This window comes from Clarias gariepinus, chromosome 24, assembly GCF_024256425.1.
Source record: "Clarias gariepinus isolate MV-2021 ecotype Netherlands chromosome 24, CGAR_prim_01v2, whole genome shotgun sequence".
NCBI classification, from domain to species: Eukaryota; Metazoa; Chordata; class Actinopteri; order Siluriformes; family Clariidae; genus Clarias; species Clarias gariepinus.
This window is the reverse complement of record NC_071123.1, coordinates 9768950-9784349: the sequence shown is the minus strand read 5'-3', so window position 1 is coordinate 9784349 and position 15400 is coordinate 9768950. Positions and strand designations below refer to the sequence as shown.

Here is a 15400-nt window from a genome sequence, read left to right as displayed (position 1 = left end):
GAGTGCAGAAATATTTGGCATGAAACAGGACACCTCACCCCAGATGATAAGGCTGTACATCCCAGGGCACCAGGCGTACACGAGTGTGTGCGACCACACACTAACACACACACCCACATGTTCATTCGCACCTAGGGACAGTTTAGATAGCCAATCCACATATCTGCATGTTTCAGACAGTAAAAAGAAACTGGAGTACACTTAGGAAAACCATGCAGTAATGTGTCACTCAGCACAGACCGTAACCCAAGCACCTGATAAAACTAGCATCCATCAGGAACAAAATTACAAGACTGTACTTTTCCTTCTCCCTGTGGTGTATCCTGCAATGGATTGGCACTCTGTTAGTCATGTACCCCATCTTGTGCCCCAAGTCCCCTGGAATAGGCTACAGGCCTCCTGCAACCCTGGACAGAATAAGAAGTATGAATGAGTGAATGAGCTGGCTACATCTAGGGTGCACCATTTCTTCCATTAGTATGTATGTATTATCTATGTTTTCCCTGCTGTACCTTTAAATAGCATTTACAGTAAAGGTTTATAGAAGCAAAAGTAGCCCTTAATAGCAGCACAGTGGCGTAGCACTGTCGTCTTGCACCTTCGATTCTGGGTTAGATTCTTGTCTCTGGTCTGTGTGCATGGAGTTTGCATGTGCTCCCTATGCTTGGTGAGTTTTCTCAGAGTGCTCTGGTTTCCTCCCACCAGTCCAAAGACATGCAGATTAGGCTAATTGGTGTGCGAATGAGCATGTGAGTGTGAGTATGTGTGTGCCCTGCGATGGACTGGCCTAAGTCTCCTGGGATAGGCTCCAGGCTCCCTGAGACCCTGTATACAGGATAAAGCGGTATAGACAATGATAAAGTGAATGAGTCGGTGCGTGAAGTAACCCTTAAGGTCTAACGATATCCCTGTATTAACTTTTAAGGATATAAAAACAAGTATTAAAAGTTCAAAAAGATGAAAGTTGATGGTACCACCAAAGTGACAAGAAACCCTAGAATTTGAATTTTGAAATAACCCATTATTTCAAAAATTGTAAGCGAAGAAATGAAGCTTGATATTATGCTATAACAAGATGGACTTATGTTTAATATTTTTGGACATTAGCAACAGTCATTCTTTCAGGCTTGATGAGAAAGCGCTTGTGTTTACACCTGATTGCTGGTGGCAGGATGAGCATGCTCTCTCTCCATCGCGCCATCTCCAGGATCAAAGCGGCGCGCTTCTGAAGACACTGTGATACAGTAATTCCTCTCGTAAGTCGCTTCTTCGGCCTCGGAGATGTAAAAAAGAAAAGCCAGACCTGATGCAATCTTCGCGAGTACGATCGTAACGTGGTCGGGAGTGAGATAATAATGGTTGTTGAAGTGCGGGGATCTTCTCCCAGGAAAGCGCTGACTCTCCCATCTCGCCGCGCGTTAATTGGTCCGCCGGGGCGCCCTGTTTGCGCAAAGCGTGAGAGAAAGTCAGCAATGCACACATGGGTACCTCAGTCACTGACGGCTCTAAAGTTCATGCTGTGGATGCATCAGTCATTGTACACTGAGGTTTTTTTTTTTTTTCCCACTTACAGTCTTGTGAAACAATAGCTGATGCTGCACATGTATCCACGGTTGTACAGCGCCCGTAGGCCTGCTACACTTCACAGCTGATTAATTAGACAGCGCGAATTAAACGCGCCCTTTAGATCTTTCTCTCTTTCCTACTCTGAAGCCCAGCTGCCCATACGCACCACTTAAGACTCCACTTATTACGCATGTGGGCTTTGGGAATTAGGTTCATGCGCACGTTTAATGTGAACACGATTCCGTTTTTTGTCCAAAGGAGACCTCTGGCATACATAGCTATAGGAGCGATAAATAGTCCAACTGAAAGGTTAAACGTCGCACAGAGCCCGAGTGGAGCTCTTTATGTTGGGCTCGTTTGTTTGCTTTTTTTTTTCTCTTCTTTCTTTAGGTTCTGGCCAATCAGAAGTGGCCTCTCCGCCCGCGCAACGCGGAAGTGAAGACGCTGCGAGAGAGCGCGCGCAGCACGCAGCACGCTAACTTCATGTATGGCACATGTTAGTGTCGGTTACATCACAATTTCATCACCGTATCCCTCGGAATTCATTGTTGTCTGTGCGTTTCCCCCCCTTTTCACTCCCTTGCACGTGCGATCAAAAACATCTTAGAAAATTTCTTATCACTTATTATTACTGTATTAAACCACTAGCCTTAACATTGTGTTTAAGATCTATGTACATCTCTGCAGGATTTATCCATATCATCGTCTTATTTAGTTATGATTTTCCACAAACAAAAAATAAATAAACTAAACAATACGTCGCTGTTGTCGACAGGAACAGCTCGCATAACTCTAATTAGTCCGTTTAAACATTAAAGCTTATGATAATGACCAATTAACTAATAGGCCGTCTGTTGCATGGAAAGCAGACAAGACTAGGTGATTTACCGCACGGTTCCTGAGAGAAAGCATTAAACATAACATGTTTGGAAATTATCCTATTAGTCTTCACATTATAATGTTACACAAGGCACAGGGAAGACAGGGGCTTGTTAATAGGTAAGTTTATATGTCTTTTACACCTGCTCAGTGTTTGGGTGAACAATTATTAATGCAATAGCTTGTACTAAACCATATGGGTGAGCATGTCTGTCTTTCAATGTGCTGTTTGGACATACTGTATAATACCTGCTGTGCTTGCTTTATTAAGCTATGCTTATGTGTGTTTTGTCTGCCAGGTGTTTGGCTGCACATACATGCACAAAGCAAAGCCCAACTACATCCAACAGAAGTGTCAGTTAGTTAAAGACATCAAAGTTGGGCAGCTTGACTCCCCTGTGGCCACCAATGTCAAGATGATCTTCAGCAGCTCAGCAACTGTCACGTCAATTCCATGAAGAGATTTCGAGGGGTTCCCCTGAGGCATGGGTGTGACTCAACTGGGTAGGCCATTGTCACATAATTATTCAGACTAATTTCGAATAGTCTTTTACAGTCATTTTTATAAAGTGCATTGTGGAAAATACAAAACATAAAAAAATGAAAAAGTTTTAAATGAGATTTGTTAAGTAATTAAATCATCAATTTTCAATAAATAAATTTTTCAAAATCAATAAATTTTACTCATTAGGCATATAGAAACAGAACCGTCACCAGGGAGTATTTGATCATTTGAAATATCTTTAAAATGTTTGTTTTGCTTTAGTGTTCTGATTTCAGTCAAAGATCATGCACAAGCCAATTCTTAATTGCAGACTTTGCTTTTGGACCTTTTTTTTTTTTTTTTAGTTTCTCAAGATCTAAAATTGCAGTATGTCAGCTAGGGAAGAGCAGTCGAAATTCAGGAATACTAAGAATAACTTTGAGATGTCACTGCAAAAAAAAACCTCACTGAGCTTGGCAAAGCGATACACAAAGATAGAATACTAGAAAATATATCCCTTTTTTTGATATCAGACACACTTGGCGGATGGCAGGTAGAAATGGATTACAAGAGGAAAACTATCAGGGAATCAAGGATTAGACAGTCTATGGTTTGTTCAATCGTGTAAATTATCAAAATGTGAGGCAACTAGTATTGCAGTGATAGAAAAAAAAAAAAGAGTGTGCAGGGGAAAATGGTAAAAAGTCCACCATGCTAAATAGGGAATATGTCATGTGGAGTTTACTTAATTGTGTGCATGTATCAACAAGTTAACGTCTTTAGTATTTCCACAGTAAGTTTTTAACAAAAAAGGAGAGTGTTTCAGAGACACACTCCCAGCCAATGTGTCTGACCCACCAAGTGTTGTGTTGAAAAAAAAAAAAAACCTCACTCCACATGCTTAAAAAATAACAAAACTTTACGTTATACAGTAAGTGTTATGCTTAAACATTGATTTAAAATGTCTCTGAACACATGGATCCCCAAGATGATTATAAATCTATAAGCTGCACCAGGTATTAATGGCTAAAGATATTTTAAAAAGACACAAACATATAACAACAATAATAAAAATATGATTTTATTATTATAATATATTATTATTATTATTATTATTGCTATTTGGTATCTAGCTGGTAACAAATATCTTAAAGTGGATTGTTTTGAACTTATGTGGAACCACCTAAATTTAATCTTCATTTGAGGAGATTGACTAAGCAAGCATTACCCAGACAAAGTCCAAATTGCACAAAAGAACAGACCACAGAAATGTGCGGTGTTTTGATGGTTTTTGTTTTATCTGAATGAAAGCATATCTTTTTTGGGTCTGGTTTTGTGTTTAGAGGCAACATGTCATGAATGGGCATGCAAACATGCATCTTTTTGTCTGTGTGTGTGTGTGTGTGTGTGATAGCTTTCCCTGCACCATTCATTATATAGCCATTGATAAATACTGGTTTTAGCCCTCCTATGTAATATTATGACCAGACATTCATGATCTGTATTTTATCTCGAATAGATAGACATCTCAATCTTAGTCGGATGATGTGCATGAGCCAACACGCCATAATAATATTACTTTGATAGCAATAGCCACTACGGCAGCAGTTAGGGGTGGAATGATAGGATGGTTTCAAAACATGATAAGATCTACACAGCGGATTTTAGAGAAATAGCGTGTCAGGTAAGCTATTTTATGTTTTTTATTATTATTATTATTATTATTATTATTCAATCATTGATAAAAAAAATTAAGCAAAAAATGTGTTTATATTTTTTCTGTTTTTATTTTTTTTTAATCAGGGCACTGTACATTTTGTGAAGCTATTAATGATATCTTTATTATTAATTCATGAGTAGAGAGGGAGGGGGAGAGATAGTTATTTTTGTTGTAGTAAAGATGAGCAGCTCTGATAGTGAGGTACGAACTTCACTAACAGATGTAACAGTGTTCAAGATGTAACTGTGATAATTTCATTGCTAAGTCTCTGATGACACACAGATGGTCTTGTTAGAACGCAGGCGACATTTTGTACTTTAAACTGTTTTTCTGTTTTTTAATGACAACGAAGAGCAGTAAAGAAAACAACTGCTCCTCGGTGCGTAGAAACAGGAGAACAGCGCTCTCTGCTGGACGCATTCAATAACACAGCAAGAATTACTGGGTTTAAGGTTAGTCTTGTACCATGAGCTGTTGTTAAGGGACATAAGTGTAACAGACAAAAAAAAGTAATAAAATTTTGGTTGACACTTGTTTTTTCCCCCATCATTACTGTTTCCTACTTCTATAATATGAGTAAACCTGAAAGCCGAAGGACGTAAAATCATCCTGTCACAAGAGCAGCTCTTTTTCTCCTTTGCATTTTACCAAGCTGTCAATATTCGAATTTTACCTCTTCTTTTAGATCATTAACAGCATTAACAGTCAAATGTGTCCAGTATGTCACTGGCACTAGCCTTCTGTTATTATACACTCTATTAGGATTCTGGTCTTTAGAAGTATGTCAGAAAGCTCGCCAACTTTATGACAGGTGCAGAACCCATTTTTAAAAGAGCGTGCGAGGGCATGTCATTTGGTCCTTATTAAACATGTTGCTGTAAAATCCTACCGCACTACTTCTTTGCATTAATTTTACATTAGAAAAAAAATTACATTACTTATTAAAAATTTCGACTACATAACGAACACCATGATGCAATTCACACTCTTTGTTACACGTTTTATTTAGGCCTTGTACACACTCCTGTCATTAAAATTCATGAGTGTAAATGTGACATGTATATACTGTAGACTATATACAAACTTTTTTTTGTTATTTTTGTTAGTATACTGTTTTGCTCAAATTGGATGAGCAGACGTATAAATAAACTGCTAATAAGGTTACTCTGAGTTCATAATAGCATGTTATTATGCACATTATATGCACTATATATTTTGACATACTTGCAAGATAGTTTTAAACTGAATAAATAAGAAAATATAAAATAATAGTGAAAGACTACTGCATAGAATTAAAAAAAAAAAACCTAAAAGGAAGGCACATACAACCTCACAATCACAACAGATCATATCATTGTACCTGGACCTTTTGTGTTGACAGAATGAAATGCTGGACTTTTGAAGTTAACCTTTGGCAAGTCTTATAGTATAATGATAAACTCTTGATCAAATAAAAATGGTCCCCACTGTCAAAATAAAATTATAATATTAGTGTTAGCAGAATCGAGAATTAAAAAAAAAAAATGTTTAAAATTTGAACAAACTCTAGGAACACTGATTGAGCTAACACATATCTAAATGTCTGTAACAAAAATGTGAGTACTATACATTTTCTTACAACATACCATCATAATCCAAATGCTCATTTATATTTGTAGTAAACCAAAAAAATCCTTAATGCCATATTTTTGTTATAAAATCATAGATCTGCAACTGACTGTATTTTGCATTACATGGAGCAATTGCAATTTCCTGAATGAACGTAAAATTTATAAGAAATATTATTACAGATTGATTATTAGTAACACTTAATAGAAAGTATTAATGTCAAAATTTAAACCTTTAAACAGACCTTAAAAAGAATAATAGGTTTTAAATATTTGGTAATAAAAAAGTACAGTTTTTTTTTTTTTTTTACCATCCTTTTTTTGATTATTTAAAGTGTGCAAAACAAAGTGATAGCATCTAACTGTTGCCATGAATAGTCCCAAAGTGGTGGCGAAATTTGTATATTATGCAAGAAATAAAAGATTTTTTAAAAATCTATTTGTATAATAGTCTTTCTTGGTGACTAGTTTGTTTTAAGCACCTTGTTACTTGTGCACCGATAGAGTCCTGTCCTCTTTCATTTGTATGCATTCATGCAAAATCTTTTTGATCTGGATGATACACAATAATTAGTGTGGGCTGATGCAGCATGTCTGAAGTTCAGATACGGTATATGTGGAAAGTTAAGTCCTCTCTTAGAACTGACGTCCTGTTAGACAAATCCTGCCCACTCTTACGCTCCCATGGCTGGGTATTCAGTCAGTTTTCCCTTAGGTCATAAACTGTGTGTAGCCCTCTGCTCCTGTTACTATGACATCCATCCATATTCGCATGGCCTCTGGGGATGGGGCCACCATGAAGTACAGCCGGTCGTGCGTCTTCACGCAGAAGGTCAGGGAGGGATTCGGACTCTGTCGGGAAAGAACAAAAAGACAGATGTCTGCATAAGGAGGATAAAGAGAATAGACAAATAACTGTGAAAATTTAGTAGAGTAGCATGACGAGATGAGCTGCCGCTGATCTCTTTTTTTAAATGTTGTAAGAAACTTTGAGACATGATTTATTTATTTTTTTACTTGAACAGTGATTATTTGCTATGTTTAATGACTATTTTTTGTAGGGGCCTGTTCATTTATCCAGAAAATGTAAATACAACAATAATAAAAAAAAAAAAGAAGATTTCTGGTTTACTGTGTTTACCTTAGTGGCACTGCGGAGATGGTCGTAATAAACTTCCTCAATGGCCTGGAAGTAGATTACCCCTTTTAACTTTGTTTCATGTTTGTCTGAAAAAAAAAGAGTGTACTTTATGTAAAAAAAAAAGCACCTTCTATTTAACAATACATTTTATATGATCTTAAAATACATAATATTTTATTTGCAACATTTTAATTTTTATAAGAACAGCAGCATTTTTGCTCTCAAATGAATATATTGTATTTTGACATATGTGCCATTTTCTTAGAAAGAATAAATGAAAAAAATATAAACAAAGGCAAAAATTACACAAAAGACAACAGGCAGTTAGGATTTGGAGGCTAAAGAGCTGTGCATTTCTCATTACAGCTAGTGTTTTGCATTTGTGATGGAACTGTTTTATTCATTGCTGACATAAATCTGTCAAAGTCAGCATGACCCAAGGGACTAAACCCAGCATGTACAATAGATATTCACAAAAGGCTATATACAGTTTGGAAAAAGAAAAAAAAAATCAATTTCTTTATATTTTGATGGAAGCTTAATGCCACAGTTTTAAACTGTAAATTTTAACTCTACAGCCAAAGTTAATTTCATTCAATCTCCTGAAGTAATAAATAAATAAATAAATAAATAAAAGAAGATTTGTTGCAAGCTTTCTTACATTTGTGTTCATGTACAACAATGTTTAATTACAAAACATCTGCATATTATTATTATTTAATCATTTATTTTTAGAAGTCTGCATTTAAAATAAAATAACCAAATATACTTAGTAAATTGGGATAATTTGTTTTGGGCATTTTTCTGTTTTTTGAAGAGTTGCAAGTCTCATGTTGTTAGTCATGAACAAGCCGGGGGTAAATCTTCCCCCATCCCACCACCACCCCCCACCCCATCGCTCTCAAACACAAGGCTGGAGAAAGTGTTGCAGATTATTTCATCATCATCATCATCACTACTACTAACATGGGGAGTAAGAGGGTGAAAAGGCTACACACGTGAGCTACATGTGTGTGTATGTATGTGTACAGAAGACATTAAAAGTGAGAAAGTGTAGAAAAATACATTATATGGTGAGAAGGTGAACATTACCTTTGTTTATCGCAAGATTATTGTTTTACGCTAATAACACTAATACGCTAATAACTTTTTTCCAACATCACTAAAACATACCAACATAATACGAGAAGGTCCTCTTTAGACGGTCAAAGACAAACCAGCGTTTCTTCCATGATTTGATTTTGCCGCCCATTTTAACCAGGTGGCCTTTGCACATTTTCTCAGACACAATGACATAAGGACAGGTGTCTATGCAATGGCCTGCTGACTCCACATGGGAGCGCAGGTCAAACTCCTCCTTTCGGATGGGTAGGTATCTGGTCATTGGACGAGCCTAATCAGGAAGAAAATAAGCAATTAGTAGAAATGTAAAAAATGTTAAGGTTATTGTTGCAAATATGATGTTATTTTTTAATTAATGACATACTACAGTATATGCATAAATAATATATGGTGCAAGTTTTTTAATTATTTTACAGTGTGTCTGGTGGTATACTAAAGTTCACTGTGTAATACTTACTTTTCTTTCAGTGCTACCTCATAGGTAAATAAAGAGCTAATTTGAACTTGTGTAACATAAAACATAAAAACAGATCTTGTGTCTTTACGTTTATATTGCGTTAGGCTAGATTTCCATTTTGTCTTTGTCTATGAGTTGTTCTGGCCTGCCATATCTTAGTGTGTGTTTGTGTGTGTGTGTGTAGTGCCATGTGACATGTCAATAATCTGCAAAAATATATTTAGGTGCATAATCAAAAGTCTTAAATCTTTTAAATCTTAAAATCTAAGACAATGTATATCAATGATAAAAGACTATATAGCACTTAAGGGCTTTTATTTGTAAAATATAATTGTAGAAATGTTTTAGGATGTTGGGATTAAACGTCTACAAATTTTTTTTTTTTGTTAAAAAAATTGCATTTTTTTTAACACTTTCATAACGTACCGAGTATGTAAATATTTGTTATATATGGACAACTAAAGTTGCATTTGTATGGTATACTTGGTCTTTCCATTTCTAGTCGCTTACTTTAGACACGCCTTTATTATTTTTTTCTCTTGTCCTTTTATATCTATATCCTGTTATCCTTTCATCATTTATCCTCTCATGTGCCTTAAGTCTTCCCACTGCAATCTGACTCTTCCCTGTATGTCCCCCCTACAAAGTACTCCGAAACTGAACCCATAATCACTTTTCACACATGTTTGGATAAACACTCACCTTAGGGCTATAGGTGTCTCATTTCGGCTCAGAACAGTATTTTCTGCTAAGCCCCATGGCCCTTTAAAACCCTTTAAATTGACATTTGCCTCATGTGGCCTTCACTGGCATGGCCCTGAGATCAATGTGAAAATCTGCCTCTTTAAGCATTTTCTTAACCTCAAGACCACTAAAAGTACATGTTATGTCTGAAAGGATTCATTGGCAGCCTGTGCGCTGAGAGTGCCATTGATCTACTAGCAGCTGGTATTCTCTCATGTTTGCCTTCTTCATAGACCTGCACTGACCTGAGAGCTTTGCTTTTCTCTCATCTTGACCTCCTCTTCTACTAATCTTTGCCGATGCGCTGTCTCTTCCTGCAGTCTCCGCTCCACCTCCTCTCTCCTCTTCCTCTCCTCCTCCAACAGCTGCCTTCGTGTCTGTGCCTCCTTCTCCTGAGAGAGAGAGATCAACACCGAGAGGAAGATGGAAAAACAGAAAGAAAAGGGCATTGAACTAAGAGTGAAAAGATGAAACGGACTGAAGAAAAAAAATACATTCGAAAAAGCCCACAGTGAGAGGTTACAAGGGGTATATGAAAAAATTATTTCACAGGAAAATGTCAATATGTCTATTACTCTAGGTGAACTTGTTAAGAGCCCATCTTTCATGTCAGTGTCTCTTTGTAAGTGTGAAAAGAATCTTCACTGCAGCAGAAGTGAAGGGGGTTGACACTCAGTTTTGAAATTCATAAGAGAGATTACATTCACAGACAATTAAAGTTTAATGGGACTCACACGACTCTCCACCAGTCTGGCTTTTTCCTGTTGAGCCTCCTTCAGCATCTTTTCCATTTCCTCCAGCCTCAACCCTGCCAGGCCGCTACCACTGAGACATAAACACATCCATTCGCTCTGTTACTATGAGAGCTCACAACTAGACGTTGTGGTATTGGACATAAGTGCTCACACACTACACAGTTACTTTTTTCCCCAATCAGAGTCTGCAGGAAAGACCCTTCACTGTCAAAAGTGTTTGTTTGAATCAATTTCTTCCTGTTGCAACTCATTCTTCCAGGAACAGACTGAACGTTCAAGCCCTTAGGTAAGTTTTTTTCCATTTTAAGAGAAAAAATTGTTCTGACTGTAGGTTGAGACCCTGGAGCTCTAATTCTGACATATTAAAACATCAAAGGGCATAAAAACATAGACCATAAACCGAGTAAAATCCTTCTCCAGGTCCATCTCTTCTAGAATTGAAAAATAGGACACAATCAAGAGAATATCCTTTCTCGGCTGACAAAATACTCAAACCCCCACCCCTTTCTAAGGGGAATACATAATATGGCAGACTCCCCTTGTTTTGCCTTGGGACACGACCCAACTCTGAACAGGTGAGCAATCTCTTGGCTCTTGTATGGTTGGTGGTTGTCATGGCAACAGGCTGGGTAACTTTGTACAAGGAGAGGAATGCGAAGAAAAACACGTTTAAGGGGAAATTGGGCAGGATGACCCGTTGTCAGGGGAACAGAGGCAGACAAGGGTTCCCATGGAGACCGTCTCTCAGGGGCATCAGCAAGGCCAGTCATTTGGGGCCCTGAACTGACCTGACCTGAATCAAACTTTGATTGGCGGTTAATCCTTACCAGTGGTAATTAAGTGCAAAACTGGTAAAATATTATGCATGCAGTATTTGCAGTTGTTTTTCATATGTTTGTATAAGTAAAGAGATGAGTCCGAAAACATATTTTACTGATGTTTTTGAGATTATTCATTAAATCAGTAACTTTTTAAAACAGTGGACGACAGTGAGCTGCACTAATGATTGTGCTTTTTGGAGTCTTTTGTATGCTGTGGTTTTTTTTATTCTACATACAAATTTGATGTTAGATCTGAGGTCAGATGAGAACTAGAAATAGACTAGTAACTATTTAATACCAATACTACGATAATGGTTGATTATTTGCAACCGAGTGTCCTTAGCTGAATAGCCCAGCTTTAGGGGTGATAACTATAACCATAAAAACTCTGAATAAACAAATTGGATTACCCATTAAATTGGATTACTGTCATTCACTTACCAAGTTTCTGATTTGTCTTTTTCTACTCCTGCCTGAACAATGTAGTTGAAAAGTATTTCACCCTCTGGAATTTTATCGGATATCCCTGAATAAAAAAAAATCGTACAACTGCTTCCCATTTTCTGGAGAAAAAAATACCTCAGTTAATCTATCTCTAAAGATTTCATTAAGTTCAGTGTTAAGGAACTTAGTGAAAATGAAAACTAAAGAATTCTAAGGGAGTTAAATATATGTTTAAAGAATTAAAAAATTTAGGAACAGGGAATTACATTATAGAGGTTGGACATCCCAGTAAGCAGTGTTTGATCAATGGTGAGTAAGTGAAATGTAAGTTGTATCACACCACCAAAAGCCAACCCTAAAACTCAGCACTTAATCAGACAAAGACTGGTGGGGGACTGGATGACTAAGGGGACTGAATACTTTTGACATGCTTTACTTATTAATTAGGGGTTGGTCATTAATTTGCAGAATTGTCTATTAATTGAAAAAAGGGTACCCCGAGACACCATTTGAAATAAAATAACTGATTTTGTGTCAAGCCAATGATGTTAACATCACCTCTGTCTCTCACCTTTCAGGTGAACAGGTGGAATTGTTTCCAGTCGATACACTGGTCTCTACGCTGTCAGAGCTCTCCAGACTGAGTGTGTCATAGGCTGGGCCACCTGCAGGGGGTGCTTGATGGTGCAGGATGGAATGGTGCACTGTTTGAGCTGATGGAGCAGGGAATGGGCAGTTTAACTGGGAGTGAGAGCCATGTGGCACGCCCCAGTGGTATTGCGAGTCCATTTCCAGTCTTGGTTTTAGTTCATGGGGGACAAATCTGGAGTCATCACATGTTTGGAGCCCTAGGCAAGGGTAGAAAAAGACAAATCAGAAATATTATGGTAAGAGAATGACAGTAATCCAATTTAAAGAGCAATCCAATTTGTTTATTTAGAGTTTTTATGGTTTACAGTTATCACTCCTAAAGCTGGGCTATTCAGCTAAGGACACTCTGTTGCAAATAATCAACCATTATTGTTATATTGGTACTAAATAGTTACTAGTCTATTCATCTGGCCTCAGATCTAACATAAAATTTGTATGTAGAATAAGAAAATCCGCAGCATACAAAAGACTCCAAAAAGCACAAACATTAGTGCAGCTCACTGTCGTCCACTGTGTTTTAAAAAGTTACTGATTTAATGAATAATCTCAAAACAATTATGGTTGTATTGGTCCTTCTTATTCCAGTCGTCTTTAAACATGTTTTTCATTGTCACAAGCCAGTTGTCAATCAGACCACATGGTAAAAACATTAAAACTGTGGTGTGATGAGCTGCCTCTAGCTACACTATAGTGACAAAAGTATTAGCTCACCTGCCTTCACATGCATATGAACCTGAGTAACATCAAATTCCAAATCCATACGGTTTAATATGATGTTGGCCACTATAAAAGCTTCAATTCTCCTAGGAAGGCTTTTGACAAGGTTAAGAAATGTGTTTCTAATCTTCCAAAAGCGCATTTGTGAGGTCAGACACTGATGTTGGACGAGAAGGCCCGGCAGGTCTAATTCATCCCAAAGGTGTTCTGTCAGGTTGAGGTTAGGATTAGGGTTAGGGTTAGGGTTAGTCATGTTCGAACAGGAAGGAGCTATCCACAAACTGTTCCTACAAAGTTAGGAGCATAAAATTGTCAAAAATGTCTTGGTATGCTGAAGTATTAAGAATTCCTTCCACTGCAACTAAGGGTCTGAGCCTAAATCCTGCGAAACAAACCGACACTAGCTCCAAAATGACTGTCCAACACAGGTTCCACACCTGTTCCAACACACTCCTAAACCTTATAGATATACTCCCAGAAGAGTTGAAGCTATTATAGCTACAAACGGTGAGCCAACATCATATTAAACCATATTTAATATAGAGATGGGATGTTACTCAATTCATATGCCTGTGAAGCCAGACGAGCAAATACTTTTGGCAATATAGTGTATTTAATTTAATGTAAATGCATGTGATTTGTAAAAAAGTTGATGTACAGAAATACTTTGCTGAATACACCTCCAGACCGCAGTCTGCCAGTTGATGCCACAGAGTATGAAGGAGTGATGCTTACTGTTGAGGATGTAAAAGATTTTGCCCCAGGCCAGCACATACAGAGACAAAACCTTACATGACTCATGTCCTAAGTGAATTATTTCCAAACCTCAGTTACTCCTACAATATGCTTGACCTTTCAGGTGAACAGGATGAGCTGTTGATAATCAATAGACTAGTCCAGTTAATATAACTCTTCAAGCCATAATAAGAATCTTCATGCCATAGGGAAACTGGGTTACCTTTGCCCTCAAAAGCAGGTTTCTTCGAATCTGTATCCAGATGAGGGGTTGAAAGGTCTGGCAGGCTCTATATATAAGAGGACAATATGGTACAGAACAATTATATAACGCATCAAATTAAAAAACAAAAAAAATTATTTGTAGAAACTGGGAAAATCTGAATCTAAAGCTAAATGGAGAGAACAGTATTAAAGTTTAAGCAAAACATATACGGCATAAGAGTTTACAAGTACACTATGATGCTGGAATACAGTAGCGTGTCCAAAAGTCTTGAGCCACACCTCATTTTTTCATATTAATTAAAATTATATTATGTGAATTATGGTTAAATATTAAATGGTTTACTGCAACAGGATGCAATGTGCCTAAAGATATAATTAAAAAATCTGTGTTTATGTAACAACCTTAGCAGCAACCTCATTTCCCCTCTTGTCTTTTCCAACAACTCAGCATTCAGCATCACCAGTGTATCACCAGTGTTAAGTATTACCAAACTGATCATCTGTCATCATCTGCACCTGTTTCTTCATGGCTTAAGTTAGATGGTTTTATGCTCGATTGATTCATAGGTCACTGTGTGGCAAACAAAAGAGTTTACTTGGAAACTAGTTAGGTACAAGGACTGGAGTAAAGTTTGCGCCTTTGTAAGCAAAATAAGAAGATATAAGGGGTGGCTCAAGACACTTGCACAGTACTGTATTTTATCTTTCCACTCCAAATAGGATAAATGATACGCTCAATAATTCTTTCAATCTAACATCGGCGAGAGTCATTTATAAGTCAAAACTATCCAGATGTGAAATATATACAAAATAATATTTAAACTTAATAGTAAATTATTTACTGTTAGCATGTGACAATTAAAATTTCATACATTGTGTAAACTTCTGAAATGAGGACACCCTAAAACAAAGCCTAAAATTCTGAACTTGAACCTTATAGTCATCTTGAATACCCAAAACGTCTAATGATTTACACAGCTCCATGTGTTTAACTAAACATTGTTTGTGTTACCTTGGTAGGAGTGTTTCTGCCTGAAAGTCCAGCGTTGGGTTGTGTGGATGTACCATTGGTTCCATCCTGCTTACACCTGTACATCTGGAAACAGAGAAGAGAGTGTCACTGTGAAGTCTAATAACAATTAACAATTCAACTGATAGCTTAAGATAACGAAATATTCACGTAGACAACTACACAAAATCAGAGGAGTAAACCAAATGAGGTCAACCCAAATTAAATTTCTATTTTTAATAATTCGTTAAAAAAATAATTATTAAATAACTAAAATATGTGCATATGTTTGGCACATATGTGCATTTGCATAACAATACACA

The 15400-nt window shown here is 37.0% G+C and overlaps 1 protein-coding gene across 8 annotated transcripts in view; it reads right to left on the bottom strand.

Annotated features, from left to right (window-relative positions):
* Positions 1 to 5637: 5637 nt before the first annotated feature.
* phldb1a (pleckstrin homology-like domain, family B, member 1a) overlaps positions 5638 to 15400 on the bottom strand; it is a 52971-nt gene continuing 43208 nt past the window's right edge. For all 8 annotated transcript variants that reach the window (XM_053485013.1, XM_053485015.1, XM_053485017.1 and 5 more), the window contains 8 exons: positions 15081 to 15164; positions 14067 to 14133; positions 12312 to 12588; positions 10455 to 10545; positions 9966 to 10112; positions 8571 to 8790; positions 7398 to 7483; positions 5638 to 7108 (listed from right to left, as the gene is read on the bottom strand). In XM_053485013.1, coding sequence (XP_053340988.1) covers positions 6968 to 7108; positions 7398 to 7483; positions 8571 to 8790; positions 9966 to 10112; positions 10455 to 10545; positions 12312 to 12588; positions 14067 to 14133; positions 15081 to 15164 — 1113 coding nt within the window. In that variant the 3' untranslated portion in view covers positions 5638 to 6967. The remainder of the gene's footprint in view (positions 7109 to 7397; positions 7484 to 8570; positions 8791 to 9965; positions 10113 to 10454; positions 10546 to 12311; positions 12589 to 14066; positions 14134 to 15080; positions 15165 to 15400) is intronic.